Source organism: Penicillium argentinense (assembly GCF_028826775.1).
Source record: "Penicillium argentinense strain IBT 30761 chromosome Unknown utg000001l_segment0_segment0, whole genome shotgun sequence".
NCBI classification, from domain to species: Eukaryota; Fungi; Ascomycota; class Eurotiomycetes; order Eurotiales; family Aspergillaceae; genus Penicillium; species Penicillium argentinense.
In genome coordinates this window covers 170291-197419 of record NW_026622660.1, presented here as the reverse complement: position 1 = coordinate 197419, position 27129 = coordinate 170291, and the positions used below count along the sequence as shown (strand labels likewise).

Sequence of the window (27129 nt, the reverse complement as noted above, 5' to 3'; positions counted from 1 at the left end):
TCCCAGACGGCTCGGGCCATCTGAAGCAGGTACCTAGCACGATCTCGGAATCCTCCTCACAGATACGCGTCAGGCAGTATAATCTGCGGGTGGGGACTCGGCGTCATCATAACCGTACAGTGCGCAATTTGAGGGAAGAGAAGATGAGGAATGTTGGGAGATTTGGGGGATATATATGCCCGTGAACCCGCGCTAGGCTGTTTCTGGACGAGGCAGGCGCTGCGGTTTGAGGAAGGTGCGGACGGCAGGTGTTTGTCTTCCAAATTTTGTCTCATGCGATCTCGAAATCTTCGCTGCTCATGGCACTCTCAGTTTTGATCTTTTTGTCGCATTTTCTATTGCGAATTTGACGTACGTCTTCTTGTTGGATCTATAAATGCAGAGCTGACCGTACCTAGATAGGTCCGCCTTGATCCATCACAGCTCCTCTCTCTTACGCGCTGTTCAGAATACCCACAGATCGACTCCACATGCCTCTTGTCTGGTGGCTTTTGCTACTTCTCTACGGTAACCATGATTCCCTCGAAACTTCTTCAGTGAAGAGAAATCACTCACACACCTTGTATCGCTTAGCCTACCTAGTAATTCGGGCAATGAGTCCTCCCCCATCTTGTCTTAAACCCACGGAGAGGTTGGGCTGCCCTTGAATCTTCGCATTCACCTACGAGTCACTTAAAAACTCCACCTGATGTACACATACTGCACTTAACACAATTCTCGAAATTCCCAATTGCATTCATAATCTCACCATCCCAGTACACTATCATAACCTAAGCACAGCTTCTCACAATCTCAGTCATCCATCACTGCAAACCCTCAAAGCTTCTTCCCTGCCTGCACAAGCGCCGTAATACAAGAAATATTCCCAGACCACCAAGCAACAGACCTGAGATAACTCAGCTTGGGATCCTCGATGTACGAATAACAAAGACTAAACGCAACCCGCGAAACCGTATACCAAACACCAACAGTGTTAATCGTCTCGGCATCCACACCAGCAACGAGCGCGGAGAGAACTGCACATCACATTAGCCTCATCCACACCTCACATCGATCTCACTAAGCATTCACTTACTGGCACCGACGAAGAGCGAATACCCCTCGACAGCATTAGCATGCGCCGCCTCCTGACGCTTCAAACGATTCAATCGCGCGCGCGAAATCTTGCCAGACTGCACAGCAGCCTCGCCGTACTTGCTCAGGTCCTCACGGGGAGAAACGTTGTGGTCCAGTCCGAGGCGTATCTTTGTGCCGCGCGTGCTCATTAGGCAGTACGCCAGCGCCCAGTTGGCGATTAGGAAGGAGGTTGCGTGGTTGGGAGCCGCTTGGCTGGGAGCGGCGCGGAGGCCGAGGGTTGTTAGTATTGAGCTTCGCTGGTATTAGCATGCGGCTGTATAGGGTTGGGTATGCCAGACGTACGACATGGTGGCACTTTTTCTGGATTGTGGAAGAGCTTAGCTTCCCCACGGGACTGGCTTGTCTATAAGTGTTTGCGATCGGCGCATGTGGGTTCGTCCGACCGAGGATGAGATCATGCGTGCTGATCAGTGGGGAAGGTTGCTTGTTTCGCGATGTGGAGACAAACCAGACTGGTTTTTGCATGGGCCGAGGTTCATAATTCCAGCACCTGGTGTGAAAATGGTTCGGGTGGGATTTTCTTTGCAATTCGTGTGAATTCATATTCGCATTGCAATATGATGCCATTCGAGTGATCTCAACGTGACATGGAAAGTGTGATAGTTCGAATGAACGCCGAGAACTCTCGTGTTGGAGCCAGATATATATCCTGATCAAACCCTGCCCTTTCGACCTGTTTAACTTTGTTGCGACGAAGGATAGGATCTGGAGGGAATCGCTTAAGCCAGCAATGAATCAATATTGAAGATGTCTAATAATCTAAGATAACCCCTGAGTGGAAGTGTGCTATACACACTTCCCGAAGATCCGCGTTACCGTATAAGGCTAGCGCGAACCAGGGAGGATGGCATAGTAGCCCTCATGGCCTCAGCGGCATTGAAGACTGCTGAAACTCAACAAACTTGAGCAAAGGACTCCTTCGTGGAAGAAAGGCTCTGGCACGGTGCACTATTCCTATTCCTTAACTGAAAAGCATCTTCATCGCCAGTCGTAAAATCCATGGAAACTGACCCCCCGACTGCCGAAATTGTTGAAAAACGTTTTTCAACAACAACCGAACGCCCCCGTGGATGAACAACACAACTATTCGGAAGTAGCTTCATTTTGCGACAGCATGAGGACCTCAACAGGACAATCCTCAATACTCGGCACGGTGAGGGTATTTATCTCGGAATCGCTATTACCAGGGTCGGGGAGGAGACGGCGCGCGTATTCGACGTAGGAGATTGCCTCGAGTCCTACAGTGGTTAGGAGCTTGCAATGGCCTAATTGGGACAGGGAAGAACGTACTGATTCGCCCGAAAAACCCATAAACAGCACTTCTTTCCAGTTCCTGCAGACATTCGGCAGAAAGCGGTGGCCCGGCGGTATTGATGGGATACGCCGGAAGCGTAGGAGTAGCATGCCGAGTGTTATTAGTCGTGAGATGGTGATTCCTGTACTATCTGAAAGATGGAGTGTCTCCCAGAGCATCATTGCGCCAATGAAGATGAATGTTACAAAATTACGGACTGTTTCGACGGTTGGTTCAAGGAGTCGTGTCTTGTTTCGATCTCGCCGTGATAATTGCCATCCCAGTTCAAGGCACCGCCGGGAATGAAGAAAGCCACCGGTTCGTCAGTTCTGAAGCAGCCACATGCACCGGCGACAAAGATCTGGTTAGTTAGTGGGGGTTGGTGAAGAGAAGAGAGGGAGGACTCACCCCAATGGCAAACGGAATCAAGCAGAAGCACGCTTTATCAATCCACCTCCATCTTGGCGCAAGATTCAACGCATTTCGACAGACAAATCCAAGAAACAAGCCATACTCCTGGCCGAGGACGATCATGTATAAAGCTCCGTCAAGCGCCCAATGGGCCAAGGCACGACCAACACCATCCCCGAGGCAACCCGTATCTTTCTCCCCGAGCCAGCCCTTGTGCAGTGGAATTGGCGCTGGGTTTATCAGCGTAGCGAAGAAGCGATAGTAAGCGCAGTAGAAACGGGAACCCGAAACCATCACTGACCCCCGCTTAGGTGGCTATGAACTCGGGTAGACGTCGGCGGACATATTTTGTTGGCGAACGGGCCTTTTGAAATCGCTTGAGGGTATATGAGGAATGATCGCGTAGATTTCAGAATGTCGGACCGGAATGCGCCCTGGAGAGAAACGGACGAGGCATTGTGTACGTTGTGAGGATACCCCTTTGGTCAGGGTTAGACAGCTTCGCCGAGATGTAGAGATCAGTGCTCTGAGACGTATCACTGTATTCGCACATCGATTTCTGAGGCCAGGGTTAGATGTTGACTTAACTGTATCCACAGCAGATCATGCCACCTACAGAAACACACTAGCGTAGCCTGACCAAGCTATTGTACCAAGCTATTGTCCACGATGCGCAGGTAATCCTGTATTCGGCAGTCCATCGGAAAGACCGCAGAGACACCACCGCAGGGCAGACGAGAGGCGAGACCCGATCGACATGCCACAAAGCTTGACCTGACCCATCCACGCAAGGTATCCACAGTCGATGAACTGCAAGGATCGACATTGCAGCAATCCACCTATCACAACGTCACCCTGGAGCACTCTCTCCCAGAGATCACAGAACGAACAATGCGGCCCGAATCCAGGGGTGGCGCATGTTTCGGTTCGAACCAAGCCTGCGAGTTCGGGCCGGTGCCGAGTTTCTAGAAAGCTTGGCTGTAAGAGATTGGAAGCAAAGAGAGGATGGGGCACTTACTACTTTACTTACACCTGGTCAAGGTTCCGAGGTAGGGTTGTGGCTATCGAAAAAGTGGGAGTGGTTGAGACGGGTGGAATGAGAAGGCGAAGTGGTGAAGGAAATCACCCCGTTGTTTTGGTGCGCCCTTTCTACGGGTGGCCAAAATCCCTCATTGCGCGCTCGCTGCGTGATTTTTCAGCATTAAATGTGAGTCAAACTATAAATTGGTCTGGCTGGAATCAACTCAATAGCGTTTTTTTTTGCATCGCAATTTTGCTCAATCGCATGAAATCGCAGTTATGGCGTCTGAACAGCTATCTACACAACCCGCCGGCTGGTCCAAAGGCACCTCAAACGTCTACGGCTCCCGCTTCGCCTCCCAACATATGCCATCCGACACCTTTCCCGACGACGAAATGCCGAAGGAAGTCGCTTACCGAATGATCAAAGATGAACTCGTTCTGGACGGGCATCCGATGCTGAAGTATGTATGAAACAACCGCGTTTCGGACAGTACTGACGTCGTTGAACAGCCTGGCCACCTTCGTCACGACATACATGGTAAGCAGCTCTAGAAAACAACAACAAATCCAGATCCTAACAAAACTCAGGAGGAAGAAGCCGAAAAACTAATCGCCGAATCGACCAACAAAAACATAATCGACCACGAAGAATACCCCAAATCCGTCGAAACCGAGAAACGCTGCATAACCATCCTAGCCAACCTCTTCAACTCGCCGATGCTCAACAGCAAGCCCACAGCACTGGGCACTGCCTGTATCGGGTCCTCAGAAGCGATCATGCTAGGCGTGTTAGCTTTGAAAACCCGCTGGAAGAACCGTCGTCGGGAAGAAGGCAAACCAACATCCAATCCAAATATCATCATGAGCACCGGTGTGCAAGTCTGTTGGGAAAAGGCGGCTCGATACTTCGAGATAGATGAGAAGACTGTTCCCTGTACAGAGACTCGATACGTGATTGACCCCGTCGCGGCCGTGGATCTAGTCGACGAGAATACGATTGGGATTTGCGCCATTTTTGGAACGACGTATACTGGTCAGTATGAGAATGTGAAGGGTATTAATGATCTGCTCGTTAAGCGGGGTCTAGATACGCCTATCCATGTGGATGCTGCTAGTGGTGGGTTCGTTGCGCCGTTCGTTAACCCTGACCTTATTTGGGATTTTCGGTTGTCGAATGTGGTGTCGATTAATGTTTCGGGGCATAAGTACGGGCTTGTAAGTACATTCTTTTTGACTAGGATTATATCGGTTTTCTAATGATGCGTGAATACAGGTCTACCCAGGCATCGGCTGGGCCCTCTGGCGCTCATCAGCCTACCTCCCACCCGGCCTAATCTTCAACATAAACTACCTGGGCGCAGAACAGCTGAACTTCACCTTCAACTTCTCCAAGTCCGCGTCCCACATCATCGCGCAGTACTACCAGTTCATTCGACTCGGTCGGAAAGGATATACATCCATTATGACCAACCTCACACACACAGCCGACTACCTCACTTCACAACTCCGTGAAATCGGCTTCACAATTATGAGCACAGGCGGCGGAGATGGTCTACCCGTTGTGGCATTCAGACTCAGCCCAGAACAACGCATCGTAGTTGATGAGTTCGCTCTCGCTGCCAAACTCCGTGAGAAGGGGTGGATTGTTCCCGCTTATACGATGGCTGCGGATTGTGAGAGCATGAGTATGATGCGTGTTGTTGTGCGGGAGGAGTTTAGTCAAAGCCGGTGTGATAGTCTCGTCAATGATATGAGGGTTGCGTTGAGGGTGCTCGCAGAGAAGGAGATGGTCAATATGCAGCGGTATCAAGCGTGAGTGGACCAATTCCCAAAGACGATGTGAGCGTTGCTAATATACACCAGGTTGATGAGGAACCAAATTGAAATTGGAAAGACGTTTTGCTACGAGAATACTTGTGTGCAGGTCAATGAGATTGGGGATAATGTTTCTGATGGGGTTTGAGGAGTATGCGCGCTTCGCATTAGACATAGATCAACCTTCAACCTAGAAAAGTGCAATGGAGTAATTTAGGTGCTGAACTAAAACTTGCGCAGTCCAAAACCACATGCAAATCAATTTCAAAGCCCATTCCATACCTATTTTCCTTCAAACACCCATACAGTAGTACAAATCGACAAATCTTACCCCGAGACCCCTCGGCCCAGCTCTCCCGAACCAGCACATATCAGTGGTAATGCCCCTGATTGGTCCAGTCCTGCTGAAACTGCCAAATCCCTCCGCCCTCTCAGGTATAAATACCACCTCCCACCTTGCACCTTCCTCCTCTTTTCTTTCCTCTTCATACTTACCTAGTTGGGGTGGGCCGCGGTCATGAGGGCGGCTCACCACAGTTTGTCCACCGCATTACACAGCGCGTTGGCCATCTGTTGAGGCTCCCTCGGGGGTCTCTGCGGCGTATTCTTTGGCATCCCCTTCGTGGGGTTATCTTTTCACCATCTCTTGAGTCATGGACTCAAGCCTGGAGAAGAGATGCTAATAAATTGGCAAGGTGCGCGGGTTCTGGGGCTTGTGCAAGATACTAGGACAGTGTGTTGGAGGGTCTACTCTGTGTATGTTTCAATTTCGACGCGCTGGATACTGATTTTGTGCCGTTCCGGCGCTCTAACTGACCATTGTCAGATTAGAGGTGTTTATGTAGTTGGATTCGTTCCGGGTCTTCCATCTGCCAGTTGGTATACCGCATGGTATACCTGGAGTCACGTGTGGCCTTGCCGGGCCCTTGTGCCTATGGCGTAGTGTAGGTGATGGTAAAAGTGACACCAATCTGGGTTTTCCGTTTTGTAACCAACTGGTTTCCTGGCGATGCCGTATTGGCGTTCTTTGTTGAGATGGTTCGCGGCCGTTGGTCTAGGGCATGCCTGACTATTCGGATACACACGTGACTTGGGTGTTAAAGTACCATTCCCTCAGAACGATTGGCTCTCGGTGGCCCATCAATAAGCTGCGGACCCTCCACTGGGTGCGGCGTTACAGGGTCCGTAACAGCCCTGAACTTATAGCCCGGCCGACATATCAACTGCGGTGGCTGATTAGTTCTATCGGGCCCCGCGGTGGCTTAAAGAGCTGAGACTTCTAAGAAGAAACATACTTGAATACTCTCAAAGGAAGCGAGTATAGTTGGGGTTCCAGGCAGTAAAGGATACTTACTGTGTATCGACCACAGGATGAAGGGTTGTACTGCTGTATCTCATTTTAGCCCTAAGTGTGAAGTGCTATAGCTGAATTGATTCAATTGAGCGGTACCAACATGCAGTTTATTTGAAGCTTAAGGAAAGTCTATCAAGCAGAAAATCAACAACCGAAGAGTGGCCTGTTAGGCTAAACATGGACGAATCCTTCAACGAAATCGCTAAGTGTCCTGGATATCTAGCAAAAACGAAAGATATACTCTCATCAAAAACAAGTACGGCAGCAAGTAATCTGAAAAACTTAGTCAGCTCTATTCTCAAATAGAGGAATTCTCCTCGTTCTTTAAAGTAAATTAGTCGTCAAACACACACAACGTTTATGTGAACAATTCTATTGCATTACACGATGACACTGGTTTAAGGATCTCGCGATGGAATCAGCTCTGCAATTGCACTGCTCGAATATCTGATGCTGAGACTACATATCGAGCTAGCCGAACCCCCAGAGAGCCAGAAGTCTATCTCGATGGCAGACCTTACTGATAAAGTCGAGGTACCGCTTTGGTATGATCTCTTGAAGGAGATGGCCACAGAATGTATAAGAGCCCACCCATCTGGTCATCGAGGTGCAGAGCGCCAGAACCCCGATAACAGCGCTACAGTAAACCACATAGACATGTTTTCTTCGACGATGGGGATGGATAGCTTATTTATAGACGCGTGCGGTTGCCTATAATTTTCAGCGAGTGAAGCTAATTCAATCTTGCTTCCGTCTTTGAATGAAGTGAAAAAGACGTGAGAGTTCCAAACTTCAAATTTGTATTTAAAACTTTGTATAATTTTGAATTCGTGGCTCGATGTGATCTCAGAGCATTATCCGAGTTGATATTTGCCTGAATAACCCATGATTTCGGTAAAACCAGCAATCCGTTTATTGCCTGCGCAGCTCTCTGGAATTTCATTAGCTTGGTAACATCCAATAGAATCGCGTCTTCACCCACTATTGAGTCGGAGTCAGGATAAATTCCTCATCGGGCTTGTTGTTGTATTCAGCAAGTTGCAGGTATTGGCCGTCGGCGCGCAAGAAGTATCCAGTCTTCTTTGCAACGAGCTCATAGCCGTTATCGGTGACTTGCTCCACGGTGTAAATCTCTTCCTCGTCTCCGGAAACGCAAGGAGAGCCTGGCTCAACACAGTTGATATAGCCGCCACTAAGGTTTTGAATCACAAAGTCGCGCTGACTGCCTCTAGCGGTGAAGAACCAAGTTTGGTAAGGGTGGTTGTTCTTGTCGGAGAAAACCAAAGGGTCATTAGCTTGGCCCAAGTCACTCAGGACTTGATTGCTGGCTAGATCAGCCGATCCGATCGTATAACTTCCTCCTTGGAGAGCAAAAGCAGACTGGAAAATGGCCGCAAGAGCACCGAGGGTAAGGACGGTCTTCATATTGATGAAATGGTGATTGTTGATTGGAGGTAAGATGTAAAGCGCAAGCTGTCTGATTTAATTAAACGGGTTAGAATTTTAAAGACTAGTTCAAGTGCCTGGAATTTTCGTCCAATTTATAGGTTTCTTCTGTTTACACGACTTACTGCTTATGTTTACATTCCTGGAGATCCAGCTAAGTGATCGGCTTGATTCATTGAAATTAATAGATAGTGTCTTTAGCCACATACTCCATAGCTAGCCGCATTGTTGTATGCATGATTGAGTAATGCCAAGCAATTTACTTAGCATTCGCTGATAGAACAGTCGCGTTCCGCGATGCTGAAACGAGACCCCTTGTCTGACCAGTCCGCATACAAGCCAGCTTTTAAATGAGAGTAATTCTCGCTAGCCTTCTTTAGATATAGGTTCCAAGTCAATTAATTAGATGTAAATAAAGGACAAAAGAGGAGGCCGATATGAAGGTAGTATAGAGGTTCTTGCTCTATTCAAGCAGTCTTCTTATTCGCTGCGCCTCTGAAACTTCGACCTCTAAATGGACTCGCCACCTGCCCCACTCGCACCTTTTCCTGTCCAGCCATTCCGGCGCTAAGATCCAAGATCGACCTTAGAGGGAGCCAGAAGCCTTATTGTTCAGCTTGGCTAATTGCCGATGTACGTTTTAGGAAGAATCATCGGAACTAGCTCGCTTCTGTCCAGCTGAAGAGCAAAGCTAGTTGTGGGGCAGTACGTAATAGGGGAGCCACATGGAATCCACAATTCGATCGCCTGGATAAAGATCATTGGAATAACTACCAGAAGGATGGGAAAATATTGTGGGCGGGAAACTAGTAGTTACACTAATGGCGCATATCCAACTAGCCACCGTTTCAAAGATCTTGGATTTCAATACTCATGTAGATCAAATGCGAAATGCTGCAGTGAAACATCTCCATAGATAATAATCAGCGCTAGAAGGTTCATTAGTTGAAAAAAGCAAGGTGTAGCATAGCAGTGCCTAGTAGCGGCCCCCACCTGGCGGTGAGGGCCTATATTTCGGCAAGATCCATCAAAACCTGAACTAAACCCGAACCCATCATGGGTTTTGGGTCCAATCCATGGGCTTTGGGTTCTTAATTTGATTGTACACGAATCACGGATTTGTTTCCTGGTGGGTCTTACCAAACGAGATTCGCTGTCAAGTATGGTCACTATATTGATCGTAATATCCAAATGAACTATCAATTCTCGGTGGACCATTTTCTGGTTCTAGCTTGCTTAGTGGGAGGGGCAAAGTAGCTTCTTGTAACTCCCAAGGTTCTAGAATGGGCGTAGTCTTAGCTAAATTAGGGCATGCTAAGCCTTTTATATGTACCCTACCTTCCCCATAGGGATTATGTTACAAGTTAACACGGTTCAGCACCTAACTTCTAAGGCTGGGTCATAGTCACTTGATCAATTGACTAGGTCCGGGATGAGAGGAAAAAGGAATTTCTTTATTCTTGTCGGGACATATCCTTTGTCAGAACAAGCCAGCGGCAACTTACCGCTGGCGACTTATAGATCACATTCCTGTGCTGGGGTGACCTTGCGCGGAGCTGCAGCACCGGTGTTGAGACCACCGAGTATCGGCGTATGGGATTCAGGGTATTTTGGACCGGATCTGGTACACATGAACATCTATCTACACGAATCAATTGACTTTTGCTTTGGAGCATACACACTGTCCACTTAACTGTGTACACAGTACCTAGCTGGTGGTACGAACAATTCTTATCTGTGATCTATCATGTTTACCCCGCTTTACACCGCTTCTTCTTCACCGTGTTTGCTTGGTATGTTTCTATTTCGGTCTACATATACAAAAAGCATCCCAGAGACAGAAGGACGGACAGACAGTTTTCTAATATTATCTATTCTCGCCCATCTTATCTTTTATTCCATTTGGGGTCTAGCACGTGACTAAGCGAAGTCATAGACCGCGAATGCCGACAGATTATATGTGAACTCACACTCAAAGAATTGTCTCACGGGAAATGCTGAGATCTACTGCGGATAGGCCACTGAGTGCACATGTGAGTGTGACCATGTGCTCTTGGCCCACGAAAGCAACAAGAACCACTTCGACCTGCTCACTTGGCAAAGGGTAGGTAGGCACAAGAATGAATTCCAGTAGTACTAGAGGCGTAGGATAAATACTACCAGATTCCTGTTGACAACATCTTCCTATCACTATAAATCCCTAAAGTAGTTGTTCCAATGGCCTATATCCATGCTGGTTTGTGGATTCTATGTGCCCTTTAGCTGGGCAGAAATGAGCTAGTTCCGATGATCCTTCCTATAAAGTACACCTACTTAGCGGAGCTGAAGCACTAGGTTCCTGAGTCCCTATAGTTCTTAGATTTTAGCTCTCAGAATGACCGTCCTAATTTGTACGATATATTAGATCATTGTTTTGAATATGTCTTGCCAGAAATGCCGATTCCTGAATTAGGGAAAGAGGGGTCGGAGGTATATAAGATCTCCTCCACAGTAGAGGTCGATTATCACTAAGTCAAAAGCTAAAACCCTATCCGCGCCTTCCAATGGTGAAGCTTCCTTATGACATGCCTCCCCACTATGCCACAAGCAATATGAAAACGGGATACCTATAAGAACTTAGAAGCACAAAACTGCTCAGACTATTTCAAAATTCATCAGCAAAAGTTGACAGTATTGTGGGATATTCACCTCCAACATCGACACACGACCTTCGAGTGAGGACTGTATATCGGCTCCAAGGAACCTTCACACCAACGGCAGTGTGCTTATTTTTCATTTATTAGATAGGACATAAAAGTAATAGTGGTGATATGAGAGAAGTATCGCTTACTTAAGAATCAGTTTTGCTTCTGTTGTGGAAGGTGAAAGCATCGAAAGACCTCTCATACTGAAGGTGTGATGAAAGTCCTTGTACAGACTGCGCCAGAACGCCCTGAGACTAATTTAGAGTAGGTGAAAGTCTTCAAATCATCCTCTACCTGAGAGTAGCTTGTAAGTGAAGGAGAAGAGGGTCTCAAATGAGATGCATGGATGTTGTACGGTACCCGGCGCCCACGTCTATATAGACCATCGGACGGTGCGCGAACAAGAAGCCACTTCCCTCCATCATCATCACCAGGACGGTCAGCCACCCCATGATACAAAGTCAATCATCATCTCTCAACCACACTTCCCTCACTGACTATCCCCACATAGTATTCATCCCTCCGTCTTGCCTAAGATAAGCAGCACCGACGATCGCAGCCTTGACATCCGCCACCCCGAATAGCTGCATGGTCCCTTCCAGGGGCGGCAAAGACGACTTCTTTTACAGCCATCCGACTCGCATCCACCCTGGCCCAACGAGAAACGCCAATTCCCTGCGAATTGCCTATTCAAGCATTCTGACCAGTATCCTGAACCTCCTCACGAGCAGGTGGTAGTCAAACACATTGCCGTCCACAACGCCCTCGACCGAGTTCAGCCGAATGGACAAATCAGTCAAAACCATTCGCCAAAGTCTTTCTGATGCGGAGGATGCTGCTGAAAGCTCGCGTTCTGACGAGCAACCATGCACGGCATTGAAGGCGAATAATGGTGTCTCGCGGAAGACGACGAAAGGTCAAGTGGTGGCGCAATATCTGACGATCAACACGGCATCAATTCTACGAGTGGTTTAATGTCGGTGTGATACTGTCCGCAAGTCTCTGGGAAATACTCTGAAAATCTGGGCGGAATTTTGTACAAAGAAAGATTGCCTACATTCGCTGCCCTCGTCATCCAGAAAGACGTTAAGAATCGTGCAGGTCTAAAGGAGGGTCTTTCTAAGGGAGGGTCTTTCGAAGGGAATACCAATGGACACTCGAGATGGCCTTGTGCTTCAGTCTACCCTGCGCTAGTCGATTCGCCTCAGACGGGATATAGCAGATTCTGTATCACCCTTGTCTGTATCCATGGGAATAGACGAAATAAAATTTATGCTGCTGGTACCACCACATTCGACCCGAATGTGGTAGGCAAACAACTCTGTCTTGCCTTCCCACCCTCTTCCCATTACCTCCGATCTGCGATGGCACAGATTGCATTTTCATGGCTCGCCACATGGACCTTGGGTCTGTCATCGCAGGTCATAGGGTCTTCTGGTACCTCCACGCTTGAACACTTGTTCAAAGTAGCAGGCATCTACGGCCGAACCAACGCGTCCCGCCCAGGAATTTTATGCCAACAGAGTGCCTCCAGGGCAATGCAGTGACCATAGCAGCTCTGTTTATCTTCACGCCCTTGCGTGATATTTGGCGGATGAGCTTGGTGAATTCGTCGATCAAGTGAAGGCACGCACCGAGGTCTAGTGTTTCGGCGTTCAGCAGCGCACGACACTCACCTCAGCGGTACGCATCCTGAAACATTCATTCAGCCTCGACCTTTTGAAGGAGTATTTGTGTACGGAGCTCAACGTGGTTGTCATGGTCTGGGGTCGGTAGAGATGAGAACAGGAAGTAAGAATGCCGGGGTATCGAATTTTAGGATCACGGGGAAAAGGCGACTGAGGGGGAGCAGAGAATGAAATGAAAGCTTCCGTCGTTTTTGCTCAGATGCTGGATGCTTGTATTGCTCAAGTGGTCAGACATGATATGAAAAAGAGCCACGGTCGGCTGTCGGCAGACAGCATGATGGAGTGAGATGGAGATGAGACTTACCTGTAGCTGAAGGATTATTGAGACAGCCCACTTTCAACAGTTGATGGCGTCAGAAGAAGGAGAGACCTAGGCGAGAATAGATATGTAAATAAGACATGAGAGACGCGAACAGTGATGGAAATCATGGCTGGAGCCGAAACTGCCCAGCGCACAACAATCCCGCCCACAGGAACACCACTCTCTTCTCCAAGCTTCGGTCACTGACCCAAACATGATGAAAAGATAGAATCCCCGAAGGGAAGTGCCAAAGTGTATGCCGCCGAGACCCCCAAGGGTGCCTCGACATACGACCAACGCGCTGTGCAATGCGGTGGACGATATGTGGTGGACCGCCCTCCTGATCGCGGTCCACCGCAACAGGGTACGTTTAGGAGGGAAGAGAAGAGGTGGAGAATTTGGAATTGCAGGTGATATTTATGTCGTAGATCGGCACGTGATGGGGGTTGTTGCCTGCCGGATTTGGCCACCGTGAATTGTGTGGGAGGATGCGGGATTCTCAGGACTGGTGGGAGTGACAGGATGCCCTGCGGGCAGGGACTAGCTGGGCGGGCTCTGAACGCTCGTGCTGAGCGTGTCGAGTGTATTTACTCTAGTGATACCGGTGTGTAAGATGAGCATACGACCACTGCTCTCGCGGTAGATGGTCGTTTATGGCTTCTCAGATAGCAAGTCCTACTCTAAATGGCCTGCTCAAGGAGCCAAGTCGGCTGTCCTGGATCTGTACGTCTTACGAGCTCTGTAGATAAATTGCCAGGTTCGTAGCTTCACGGTTGCTCCCACGCCTGTCCCTACCTGATGCCCATCAGACCTGCAATATCACGGTGCGGGATCAACATACAGCAGCCGGTACAGCGCGTAAATCCATCATGAGGATCTCAGGGTTCATTGAAATAGTCTCTAGCTTTTTACCTCAAGCTCAACGGAGCGAAATCTGGGAAGCCAACGCAGCCAACACCTGACAGACCACACATCACCACCATACGCCATCTCTTCTCCAAGCCCGCGATGGAAACTGCGCATGAGCGGAGGCTTCTATGGTAGGCGGACGTAATTCCAATGCACAAATGAAATTATACGTCGTGTCCCACGCTCCTCCCTGGTTATAGCGTTTAGTACCGGGGCAAGATTGCCGAGGGTATCGTATTGTAAGTGTCCGGTCAACGGGCCGAGGAGGTGCATGTAGAGAGATCCATTACAATATCTGTCGGTGTGTGGTATCACGCTGCATGAGGCCGTTCAATGGCAACAGTAGAAGGTATGGCATTCGTCCGAATTCGTTGCAGAAGGGACTGTTGGGGGCAAGGCTAGGAAGGTTCGTTCAAGAGAGGTGGCTAATTGGCGGTGGAGGAGGACGGTCTGTGATTAGGTCAAGTCTTAGCACCTGTGTTTGAACAGCTACGGGGGATGAGAAAGTGATGATACTCAAGTATATTCGTGTGTAACGCTTAAGAGGTCTTATTGTAGTGCGTTCAAACAACAAATTCGATGTGTCCAGGCCGATGTGGGAATGTGGCGTGGTCGAAGAAAGGCACCCTAGATGGCGCAGAGTTGACCGGATCTCGACGCCACCGTCATGATTGAAGTGGCGTTGCCCAGTACTGAGCCTCGAATAACGAGGAACGATGAGTCTTCTGACAGTCTGTATGTAGATGATTGTGTGTCACAAAAGACCCCCAGACGCGGGGAGCTGATGAGAGCCGTCGTTGTTGATGGAGACGCGTGGCAGCGATCGAGACAACATGACGAAGCAGGATACTGGAATAACCAGCGTAACGCACAAAAGCAAATTAGAAAAATCATCCACGATGTGAGACGCCTCATACCTCCCATCCTCGATTCTCTTCTCCATCCTCGAGTCCCAGACTCAAAAGATGATGAAAACATAATGGAATCCCAAAAGAGGGAAGTGCCAAAAATTATGCCCGCAACCGAAGTTAGACACAGGAACTGCGCTGTGCAATGCATGGACCTGTGTGACCGTCCATCTTCGTGATCATGGACGACCCGGATCGCCAACCCAGGGGCGTCACACGATCGCTCTCCAGCGGGTAGCAGTAGGGGAGGGGTGAAGAAGAAAGAAGAAAGAATTTCAGCAGTGGAAAAAATCTACCCTTTTATACCTTTGGGTCTGCAGTGATGACTCATGTGGAGAGCTGCCTGGCCAAACGAAAATAGAAGGCGCGAGCACGTCTTTGCTGTCCACCGCTACGTTGTGAAGCCGCTGTGCTGCCTTATCAATACCAGGACGCCGCCTCGACCTGAACCTATTCCTGACACTCCCTAAGATCCTCATTGACCTTGGAGTTTGGCTCCAGACAGGCAGATTGCTGTCACCTCCATATGTCGAACTCCATATGTCGCTCACGGTTTCCGTTGTGAGGATGCGGTTCACCACTCACTTGCCTGGATGACTTCTCTTCCTTACTTTTTTCTTGACACTTCCCAGGACTCTCAATTGCCTCAAAGCCTGTCACCAAACATACCAGCTGCCGTCACCTCTGTATGTCAGTCAAGCAATGTGTTCTAAGCAGGTTCAGCCATTCACCACTATAAATACAGGTCACATCCTCTTTGTCACTCCCTACTTGAAAGTCCTTAGAATGTTTAGTGACATGGAAATTGCATATGGTAAGTGCGCCCCAAACATGCATAATGTGAGTCCGGTGCTGAAAAATTATTTTCAATAGGCTCAGGCATGTTCGTTCGTCTGCTCGAAGCCGTCCCGTCGCCGCCTGTATACTTAACAGGGCTATATGCAACTTCCTTGGTGGTGTGTTGATATGGTTGACCTGTAGTCAACAGGGGCAGCAAGAGGGCGTGAACACCGCCAGCATAAGACGCGGACCATAAATAGCATACAGAGCATGCTATGGTTGACATGGATGGACAAGGACACGACTCGAGCTCTGCATCTTCTTTGACCTCGGTTACAGATGTCACAGATTCATGCTAGGCTTAATGAGCTCCTAAAGAGAACAATTCAGCGTTGCGGTGTAGATACACGAAGGCCTTCAAGACGTGGAGACGGCACTGTCTGCAAAGTGTCGAGTGGAATGTTCGAGGAACTGCACTTGTCATCAATAAACGCAGAAATCATCAGGCTAATTGAAGCTTGAGGGCATGTATCACAGTTAAACTTCAAAAACTAACCGCTCCGCCATGAAGTGGCCCCAACTCTGGCGTCTTCGCCGAGTCTCAGCAATACGCTAACCCGCTGAAAAGTGTTACGAAACCTCGACCCCTGGCATTATAAGATTATTGTTCAAATGATATGCAGCGGTATGACGCTCACCATCTGTCCAACCCATCTGATAGAAACATGCTACACTCTCGCCTCTATGCTATCCTCCAGGGAACTGCGCAAGTTTCCCTCATGAGTCGGAACATATCGGCTTCGCCGCCGTAGGCGAGGTCCAATTTTGTATATCACCCACGGAATTGGTACTAATATGAGCGAGATAAATGCTGCAATGGAAACTGACCAATGGATTCCAATTCGGTCCACCATCTGGACCGAGAACAAAGGCACCACGCATGCCATACCGTAACGCATAAAGCCCTCGGCAGCCAAAGCAGACGCACCGAACCGATTTCCATAGACGGAATTTTTATATAATGGCCACCCGAGCTGTATGGTATGTCAGTAAGTCGCATACGGCTTCTTCGGGAAGAGGAAATCTCACCATAACGAGAAAATAGGCAGCGCCGAATGGAATTCCAGCAAGCAAGGGGACCACCCAATGGATCGACGCGTAAGCAGTCCATGCAAACCTGAAAATTTTCTTCTATTAGCATGACTGGATGTGGCTCCATGGGAAAGAACAGTGACCGACCAGAAAAGAGACACCGGGAGGAGTACACCGCCCAGCATCGCAGGATACAAGAGCTCCTCGGGCTGCATTGGAATACCATGCTGCCGCATTATATCTTTTGCTTTGCGATGTTTGGCCTTGTTCACAATGGTCATGTATACAAGCCCTAAGATACTTCCAATGAGCAACGATAGAAAGGCCAATCCACTCTGATACCGGGAAAAGCCATGCAGTCGTTCGAAAACCATGGGGAACGCAATGTAGAAGAAAAAAACGACGCAGAGAGATATGGATGAGATGAATGAAGTAGGTGCAATAATGGGCTCTACAACGAGCATATGCAGCGGACGGCCAGCCGCCGCCTTGAGCACATGTGTCAAGGAACCCCGTCGAGGTAGCGGAGCACCCCTTTTCTTGGCCCTGTAACGAAGGATCTGCGGCCCATAAGTCTCAGGGCAGAATATCGACATGCACGAAACACCGAGAAGGATCGCTGTAAGCCAAAAAGTCCACCGCCAGTTCCTGGTATCTTCTTTGATAGAATGTCCAATAACTGGCCCGACTTCAGTTCCCCAGATCAGTGAAGCGGCAAAGACCCCATAAAAGGTGTTCCCTAGGTCCTCTCTCGACGTGTCCCAGATGTCATTGATAGTTCCCGCCACGATAGCGACCAGAGGTCCCCCAAGACTCCCCGAAAGGAGCCGCCCGGCTCCTAGAGCTGCCCAGCTCGTGGCGGATCCCGCAACAACGGTGAAGGCAATTGAACACACTAGGGACAACCAATACACAGGTTTGCGTCCATAGATCTCGGAAACTGCTGCTGACACAACAGGTCCAAGAGCCAGGCCAATTGTGAAGAGCGTAATTGGCAATATGGCCTTAGTGAGGCTGACATGAAATTCGGCCTTGACATCTGGGATTGCTGCAAGATATATGGAATTTGCAGACGTCCTATGTAATGGCGGAAGATAAGAGCTCTGTCTCCAAAGGTTATTACTTCGGTATGCATGAGAACGTACATGCAGAAAGCGCCCAAGATAGACAGGGTAGAAACAGTCACTCGTTTCCAAATTGGCCAGTTCCTGGGATTCTCTGGATCCCCAGGAGGAAATTCAGTATCAATTTCGGACACGTTTTTATACATGGCTAAGAAAATGAATTGTGGTCTGCCAGGGAAAGTCCAGTAAGTTTCTGATTTGTTGCTCTTCGATGAGGTGCACTAAGGCTGGATCTATCGAGCCCGTAATGGAGTGGAAAGCAGTGTATAAAGTACTAATCGGCGTAGCATCAATCAATATTTGCGAATTGAATTAAAGAAACTGTAGGTGAGGCATTTTCACTGCCCCCCAACGTCATCACTCTGACTTTCTCCTCTGCCAATTAGTTTACAACTGGCAACTTTTTTATTGAATTTTATTTGATTCGGCTAAAGTAGCAGCTACCTCATAGTTGCTAATCAAGCTGGAAAAAGCGGTCCAAGAGAAAATGGCCGACGGAAACAGAAACCACCATGAGTGGATCAAACTCAATTCTAGATACCTATACCCTTTCCCTGGCCCGCGTTCAAATCCTTCAGGTTACACCAGACTAAATTTAGGCTTTCATATAAACTTTCCTGTCCATTTTCCACTCTACTATATTATTATCACTTGCCTGGAGCGTGGCTGTCAGAGATAATCCTCTGTCCATGCACATTGAAAGCCAAGAAAGTACTTTATTGTATGCACCGCCAAACCCATCCCTCAACCATGACACCAGATTATCTTTCTCAAATCCAATATCCACCATCTCTCACCAGAACATGCCGTGGTTAGGTTTCCGAGCAAGAACATCATGCTAGTGACGTTGAATTGCCCTGAAAAGATGAACTCCCTGCCTCTCGCAGCGCACTGATAGCTTGAAGCGCTCTGGCACTGGTACGATGAGTGCGAATCCCTCTATTGCGCGCTGGTGACAGGAAGTGGCAAACAGGCCTTTAGCGCCGGTATGGACCTCAAGGAGCTGGCGATGCTCAAAATGGGCGATCCACCCCCAAGAGGATCTATGTTTCCACCAAGGTTGGTGAACAAACAGGGTGTTAAGAAGCGATTTGTTGGTAACGCTAGCTTTAGTGGTTTCGCAGGAATGTCCTGTCGCGACGGCAAGAAACCCATCATTGGTCTGATCAACGGCCACGCACATGGTGGTGGTTTCGAGATGGCGCTGAATTTCGATCTCACGTTGGCATCCCCAAACGCCACTTTTCGGGCTGCGGATTGCCAGCACGGCCTGGCAGCCTTGGCAGGTGCCTACCCAAGACTATGTCGTATCGCAGATCTTCAGCGGACAATGGATCTATCTTTGACTGCTCGAAGACCGTCTGCAGCTGAGGCGGAGGAATGGGGTATTGTACTGAGGGTTATCCCCGAAGAAGAGTTGTTACGCGAGGGGTTGAAAATGGCACGTGCTATTGCCTCGTTGAGTCCCCATGCGATCTTTGTTGCTCGAGAGGCAGTTAGAAATTCTCTGAATTATGGTGCGTATCACCAATTAAGACCCTGCTTTACTTTATGGTGTTGGAGGGTCACTAACATTATTGATGTAGGCGTTAATGAATCCATACGCGACATGAGACTGAAACATTTGGACTCAATTCTGGAAGGCAAGGCTCTAGGAGAAGGTCTATCAAATCGGATTGGCTTGAAGACTAAGAAATCCTCAGCTAAGCTGTAAACTCATACACACAGAGATATGACGTCATGATGGGAGGTGTTGATAAGTCTTAGGGAAAATAGGTTGAGTTTAAATGTGTATTATCTATTTATCGATTTACGTCATCAGATATCTTCCCTCGACATTATAGCAGGCTATGCTGTCCATCAGTGACAGATTAGAGCAATGGTAGGAGTAAACCAAGTGAAATAGTTGTTCGTATTCGTCATACCCAACTGAGGTTACATCTGACACAGTCGGAAACCGGTTCGACGTCTGCGACGTGATTTTTTTAGGACTGAGATTAAGCTCAACTCACAGAGACGGATAATGGCTAGGTCCACATCTACCCGGTCCCGAATGTAACTGTCCAAACTCTGGGCCGAAAATAAAGTCAAATTTCATACATCATTTTATTAAAGGCCTCCAATTGTACGATGCCGCTGTGAGCGGCAGATCAGATCATTCAAGGCCTGCAAAAACGCCATGGGAACGGACGAATCAAACTCTCTCCCTAGGCCTAGAGCCAAAATTCTAATGCTTCATGGTATGATCCTTTCCCAGCGGCAGTGAACGTAACAAGGAACAAAGTACTACCAAGTCCCAGGAAATGGACAGTCTGGAGGCTACTTCCACTCCAAGACACGACGCATTCGCGACGGCTTACACCAAGCTTTTACAACTAGTATCAGTGGAAAAGAACGGCCGTATTTTCCTGAAGGGTTAGAATTTTTGTACCCTGATGCCCCACTGCCCTTGCCGGACAACTCGTCTGTGGAAGACAGTGCCAATCACGACGATAATTTCCAGTCCCTCCTCACGCTGTATGACAATTACGATGCGCGAAGCTCATCCCGCGTATGGGGTTACGGCGATCCTGCTAGCGATGAGCTCGTTGGGCTAGAGCTGACCTTTCGTTATTTGCTCGGGATAATGCGTACGGAGGGACCATTCATCGGAGTTATGGGATTCTCAACTGGCGCATGTCTAGCAGCTGTGCTGGCAGGGCTCCTGGAGAGAAAAGATGGGTGTGATTTCCAGGATGAGGGACTAAAGGTGAGGGGTTATCCCATGCGAGCAGAGAGATTATCCGTTGTACTGACTATTTTATGACCAGACTCAGCATCCGCAATTACAATTTGCGATCTGTTTTAGCGGATTCAAGCTGACGCATCCAAAGTTCAAATCGGTTTACCCGAGCCAGATTTCGACACCAATCCTCCACCTGGCCGGAATTTATGATTTCTGGATTCCAAGTTCAGAAACAAACACGCTGGCTGAGACCTGTGCGAATGGGAAAATGATCTACTTTGAAGGTGCTCACTATGTACCTCGTGGCGAAGACGCCGTAACGACTGTGGTGAACTTCATCAAGGAGTCGCTTAATTGGGATGATGAGCCTGCTCACATGGATGATTGGGTTGACATCTAGGCCCATCAGCACATTGTCACATATTTCTACAACCCCCAGAAATTATCTACGATATCAGAAGCGGTCTTTTCATATATGTGAGGTAATTCTTCTGTTTATTGCGTTTGCGTGGAACCTTCTAGGAGAGCCAGTCTTCTAATTATAGGCTCTTGTATCTCTCTTACAATCTATAAAAAGGGACTGATATTATATTACAAGTATGTACAACACGTGTTATATTCCCGTATTATGTGAGTAGGTTTTGAAGAGCTTCTGTATGTTTCCGACATGGAAGGCGATCCTGGGCCGGCCTGTAGACAATGGTTTGGTTTGTCCGGCGAACGCGCTTCCGCTTCCCACAAAACTTCCATCTCTCGTCCGCCACCCTTCTTATGACGACCGCTCGCGACAAGACGCCATTCCGTGTGCTTGGAATCTACTATGAGGTGAAATTCCGAGAAAAAGACTCTGTTGTAGAATTTGACTGACTCTGATTTTCACTTGCCGTGTAGATGCGACCGACGGTAATAACGCCCCGGCCGGGCTGGATATCGAAGCCACCCTGGACGCAATAATTGTAAGACAAGAGGGCCTCAACTCCATCGGATTCAAATGCCATTCCTCTTCCATATCCAAATCCCTCATTGCCACCGTCTTTTCTTGTCTCCTTCGTATCTGACAATTTCCCGCCATCTGACACACAAGATGTAAATCTCCGTTCTCCTTCAGGAACCGCCCACCAACGCCTCCCATGCGCACCAACGCAACGATATGTGCTCCGAAAAATACACTGTTACCCGAGTCAGACTCAATGATGCCAGCTGATAATGCTCACGACATCTGTTGCCCTGCGGCGTGCGGAATGTGCTCCAGGAGGCGCCCATATCACCAGCCTCTATCATCTGATCGGTCAGGGATCCAAACAATCTTCACTTTAACGCTCACCTTCAGCTCAACGTCAACCGTCAGCCCGGGTGGCAGTTTTGCCTCTCCTGGCTAGAGCTCTATCTGAGCGACCTCACTCTCCATGCACCGAGCAGTTCAAATTCCGCTGTCAACCGGCGAGACCCATTCTGGTTCATACGAAGGGGCCTGTCAGCCCTACTCCAGCTCAATTTGCGCGAGGATCTGTTTTCGGCTATCGACGGGGTCAAAAAAGTACCCCATACTTTGTTTCGATCTGTCACGCTACTCAAGGAATACCTGAATTACCGACAGTTACAAATGACTCCGATAAATGGGCCTTTTCTACATTATGTCAGGATGAGGAATCGATGTACTGGCTGGTACTGAAGATGTCCAAACAGAATAAGATGATTGATTGAAGGTTGTTGAGATCGGTTGAGCGATCTCAGGGGTCTTTATATTTGAACTATGGCGTGTTATGACACCATACTAGGTGGAAATTGGGTGAACGATGAATAAGCCCATCCCGAAGGGTCCTAGTGGTATTTGACGAGTGTATATGTGACCTGAACACCTGCGGGTGGGTCAGGCCACACCTGATAAGCCCGATAAGTCCAGGCCACACCTAATTTCTTGGCACCTGTAATTTATTTCTGGCGAATACATTTAATAAATTACTGATGTATTATTCACTCGCACTGAACCATGGGTCAGGCGGGGTAGTTCTCCTTCATCTCATTCTAGTGTTTGCACCCACACCCAGTATGGCAGCCTTTTTAGAGGACGACCAAGATATCGGTGAATCCCTTGAGCAGGAGCTTCAGCAGGAGCTTCGGCGGCAGCTTAATAGTGAGGAGAGTGCAGTTCCTGCTACTGTTCAAGGGACCCCTGGACCTACAGATGCTCTAGATGAACCTCCGGTATGACGATAATATATTCTCAATATTTAAGTATACATTAATAATATATTGTGTCTTTAGGAATTCCTACGGACTATCTTACACGACAAGCGCTCGCCGATTCGAACACGCTTTATCGAATATACTTCAGCGCTACCTGAATATCCCCGGACAGACCCGGATGGCTTCACATATGTGATCAATGTGCCTGATCGGTCATTGTTCGCAGTGGAGCAGTCAATTGAAGGAGTATATTAATATCCCATTAATATATTGATAATATGTTAATAATATATTAGGTGCAATACTCGTCAAAACAAGCCTATCGAAACAGACGTAACCAGCATGATTCTATCTTTGGAGAAAGGGTCGCTTTTCTACACAGCCTCTACAGATGTACAGGCATAAAAATGTGTGAATTTACAGATCCTGAGCTCAAGCAAATGGTGCATTCGCATGTTACTGAGGGTATTTGGCAGCGAATCAAAGAGCTTCGCCAACATATCGCATTCAGTGATACCCAAAACCCTCTACAACCAGCAACATATAGGTTGTACCAATCTACGATGCGCCAATTCAAGATCAATCGCACTTCATGTGGATCTTGGAAGGATACTTGTTCGCCGCGCGGTCGATGGGTTCAGGATGTAAGTAATATACTACTAATATATTCTTAAAATATTTCTAACCTGTTATTTATATATCAGAGTGTTATTGGTGGATCTGACTTTTATATCTATTGCTCTAATTCATATGAAAGTCCAAGGTCTCATTTTGCATCATGTGTGCGCCCTGACTCTGGTATCGACAGGGAATTGCTTAGGCGAATCCTTGATGGAGAGGTCCAGGGAGAAATTCAAACCTGTGGTTATATCGACACAAATCGTCATCGTGGAGACTATTGTGGTAAGGAATATATCTTTAATACATTAAGAAAATATTATTAATGACTATATTATAGAATTTGACCATACACGTGGGCTTGGTAAAATTAAAAGGCACAAATGCTCCGTTGAGTTCCATTGGTTTATTCCAATAGACCTCACGTCCAATCCATTTTGGGTTTTTACCTCAACCGGGATTCATATGCACCCTCCGCCACCTCCATCGAAGCCTCCACCCGCAATTATAGACGGATTAGTACGAATAATCCGCCTACAGAACAATCCTGCATTAACAACAGGTAAAGTTCTTTCTAATATGTTAGGAATATATTAAAGAAATATTAATAATGTTTTATCCTAGGACGTTTTCTCGTTAGCCCTGAGCTTCGGGGTCTATGCAAGCGATACAATAATAGCGAGTCGCTGCTCAATGTCCATGAAAGCTTTGCTAATTTAGACCGGATCAGCACACTCATTCGAAAGGAGAGACTCCTACGATTTCCTCATGGACAGGATATCAATGGTTTGATCTTTGAGATGGAAAAGGATCCTCCTTTAAAGGTATGAAGATAATAGGTCGTGATATAATGAGAATATATTATAATTAACCTTTTTGTAGGACTACGTTCAGCATATCTATCAAGACCCTGACCTTATGGTTATTTGCTTCACATCTGACATGGCTGAGCTTTTCATCCAATCTGAATCGGTAGAGATTGACATGTCTTTTAAACGATTCAAAGAAAGGTCAATGCGAGAGGTTACATTTTCAAAATATATACCTGAGCAAGACCGAGGTAAATATTACCCTAATATATTAATAGTTCTTTATTAATACAATGTTCTTCTAGTTTTTACACTAGCACGTGTGATTGTCGTTTCCGAGACCCATTCAACCTATTATCTCCTATTTACTCGGCTTTTTGAGTGCATAGAGCGTGTGCTTAGTCGCCAGTTCTACTTTTATCCAATCCATCGTACGGGGCTACATGCTGTCGTTCTGGATATGGATACAAAGCAATACGGAGGTGAGAAATAGATCATATACTATTAATATATTACTAATACGTTATAGGTCTTAGAGACTTTCTCGCTGATAAGAGTACTCTTCAAGTATCGCCTGATGATCTTATCCAACACTTCGTTGTCTTCTGCAGAGCCCACTTCTACAGGGGTATTGATAGAGCACTTCGTGGGCAACAGGTCGCTCCTGGATGTAGGGAAAGGATGCGAGCAGTGATCGATATTCCGAATCGAGAGGAGTATATTCAAGCTTTAGACTGGATAATCGGTAAATATACTCTAATCGGTTCTTAATAGGTTATTAATTTATTATTAGAGCATGAATCATCTGTTGTCATTCAGCAATGGGCTCGCCATAAAAAACTGCCTTACGTTGCGGCAGCTTTGAATAAAGCTTGGAGTCAGATACCTGATGTGATTTTCGAAGGACTTCGAAAGAACACAAATGCAGTGGAGCAATCGCACCATATGATCAATAGTACTGGTGTTCAGCTTTCACTACTACAAGGGGTTTTGAAGTAAGTTCTTATTAATTTCGTCGTAATATATTAATAGTATATTAATACAATATTTCTAGTTCTTTTGCCCATGATAAGAACCGCATGCAAGCTTATTCTATTCGTCAAGTAACCGGAATTCGACAAAGGTATCGGATGAATGGTATTCATGCAGCATTCGATCGTCACCTAGCAAAGGGTAAGTTGATACGAAGAATATATACAATACATTATTAATCATTTCTATAGAGCAAAAAAGGCGCCAGGAGAGGCTACTAGAAGAGGAACTCAATCAGCTTGAGAGCTCATCGAACATAGATGAGTTCTTCGCATCTGATGAGACAAGTGTACGGTATACGACCTCAGGTGTACCAATTTCTCGACGTTCAGCTAGTGTACCAAGGAGATCTAGTACTAGATCCCCTACCGCTACTCCTCGCCGAACAAGAACACCTACACCAAGGTTAGTACTCTATGATGTTTTAAGAATATTTTATTAATATATTACAGAGCTCAAAGCCTACAACGGGTTGCCTCTGACAATTTACGACAAGAGCATAATAGTCTTGCTATCCAAAAGCTTGAACATCAGCTCCGAGAGGAGGACTTAAAGGCACAATTGCTCGAAAAGCAGCTTGCTAATCGTAAACGGCAGCAAGAATTAGATGAGATAGATAGACAGGTAAAGCGTAGGTAGGTTAAAATATGCCCACTTCTATTAACTCTAACAATTTTGGTCAAGGAATTAAGAATAATTGTAAATTTATGCTTCCTCCTCGAGACGCTCAAAGTCTGCGTCCACATCCCAAAAGCGAGAAAGATACTCGCAGGTGAATGGGGCAGTACCGCATTCTATTATGATATATTAGCAATGCATTAAGGATATATTAAGAATCGCTTACTGATATTAGCAGTGATACAGGCGTTGCAGTCATCGTGTATATGCTTAGTGGCGAGGAAATCCCTCACGGCTTTAACCGAAATCTATAATATATTAGCAATCTGTTCTCAATAAATCAGAGATAACTTACCTTCCGATTCTTGCCTTTACCCTTCGTGAAGTCGCGGCTTCGTAGAGATACGGGCAACAAGAGCAGTGTACCAAGCTAAAATCATATATTAGTAGTATAACAAGAATAAATTAGGGATGTGTTAATACCCTTGACCTCGTCCATCTCCTTGATAGCGTGGCGGCCCTTACTAGCGTACTTACCAGAGACCGTCACGCCTTGATGACCGGTGAGGTGCGTCTTGAGGTTGCCAGTGTGAGAATACTGCTTCTGATAATACATTAGTAATAGATTCAGAATATTTTAAGATCATATAGCATACCTGGTGATCGCAATCCTCGAATCGACAGAAAAGCTCTCCAGGAAGGACAATAACGCTACCATCATCATCCTAGAAATGCATATTAGTCATATATTCAAGGTCACTATTAGGATTTTTTAGAAGCACAGATGGCGCATTCAATATATATTTCAATGCCCAGGACAATCAGAAACCCCACTCAGAGATGTTTCCACTCACCTTCTCATACGCGGGTAGTTCTAGCATACCGGCCTTCGCATCCGCCACGTATTGCTTGTATGGGGCGTGGGACTCCAGGAAACGCACCATCTTGACTCAGGGACCTGTACGGTGTAACTAGTTAGGATTCGACAATAATAGATTAATAATTTGTTCTTGATGAAAATAGGCGGGGAGTTGGGAGGGCTCACGATTGGTGGAGAGGAGGAGGGGTGTGGAGATTGAAAGGGTTGGTATTGCCAAGAAGTTGGTATTTGACCTGGCCAATCATAATAGATTACTAATCTATGCTCTACACCTGGAAAATAGATCTTCCGGTC

The 27129-nt window shown here is 47.2% G+C and overlaps 7 protein-coding genes across 7 annotated transcripts; 3 read left to right on the top strand and 4 right to left on the bottom strand.

The window, feature by feature from the left end:
- Window positions 1-816: 816 nt before the first annotated feature.
- On the bottom strand, window positions 817-1424 carry N7532_000062 (MAPEG family protein; the record flags this gene model as incomplete). The annotated part of the gene is made up of 3 exons (XM_056612566.1): window positions 817-1016; window positions 1076-1368; window positions 1420-1424. 3 exons carry the CDS (start codon window positions 1422-1424, stop codon window positions 817-819), a joined length of 498 nt encoding a protein of 165 aa, XP_056479790.1.
- A 796-nt stretch (window positions 1425-2220) lies between these two features.
- On the bottom strand, window positions 2221-3395 carry N7532_000061 (Cation/H+ exchanger; the record flags this gene model as incomplete). The annotated part of the gene is made up of 5 exons (XM_056612565.1): window positions 2221-2375; window positions 2428-2578; window positions 2646-2792; window positions 2840-3072; window positions 3293-3395. The coding sequence occupies 5 exons, from the start codon at window positions 3393-3395 to the stop codon at window positions 2221-2223; spliced, it is 789 nt and encodes a 262-aa protein (XP_056479789.1).
- Window positions 3396-4141: 746 nt separating this feature from the next.
- On the top strand, window positions 4142-5828 carry N7532_000060 (uncharacterized protein; the record flags this gene model as incomplete). Its single annotated transcript, XM_056612564.1, has 5 exons — window positions 4142-4326; window positions 4376-4403; window positions 4454-5080; window positions 5139-5677; window positions 5729-5828. 5 exons carry the CDS (start codon window positions 4142-4144, stop codon window positions 5826-5828), a joined length of 1479 nt encoding a protein of 492 aa, XP_056479788.1.
- A 2187-nt stretch (window positions 5829-8015) lies between these two features.
- N7532_000059 (RICIN domain-containing protein) lies at window positions 8016-8459 on the bottom strand (the record flags this gene model as incomplete). Its single annotated transcript, XM_056612563.1, has 1 exon — window positions 8016-8459. The coding sequence occupies one exon, from the start codon at window positions 8457-8459 to the stop codon at window positions 8016-8018; it is 444 nt and encodes a 147-aa protein (XP_056479787.1).
- An 8019-nt stretch (window positions 8460-16478) lies between these two features.
- N7532_000058 (MFS general substrate transporter) lies at window positions 16479-18112 on the bottom strand (the record flags this gene model as incomplete). The annotated part of the gene is made up of 4 exons (XM_056612562.1): window positions 16479-16784; window positions 16840-16927; window positions 16990-17919; window positions 17988-18112. 4 exons carry the CDS (start codon window positions 18110-18112, stop codon window positions 16479-16481), a joined length of 1449 nt encoding a protein of 482 aa, XP_056479786.1.
- An 842-nt stretch (window positions 18113-18954) lies between these two features.
- On the top strand, window positions 18955-19680 carry N7532_000057 (enoyl-CoA hydratase/isomerase family protein; the record flags this gene model as incomplete). Its single annotated transcript, XM_056612561.1, has 2 exons — window positions 18955-19483; window positions 19553-19680. 2 exons carry the CDS (start codon window positions 18955-18957, stop codon window positions 19678-19680), a joined length of 657 nt encoding a protein of 218 aa, XP_056479785.1.
- Window positions 19681-20145: 465 nt separating this feature from the next.
- Window positions 20146-21091, top strand: N7532_000056 (alpha/beta hydrolase; the record flags this gene model as incomplete). The annotated part of the gene is made up of 3 exons (XM_056612560.1): window positions 20146-20206; window positions 20267-20715; window positions 20777-21091. The coding sequence occupies 3 exons, from the start codon at window positions 20146-20148 to the stop codon at window positions 21089-21091; spliced, it is 825 nt and encodes a 274-aa protein (XP_056479784.1).
- Between the last annotated feature and the right edge of the window lie 6038 nt (window positions 21092-27129).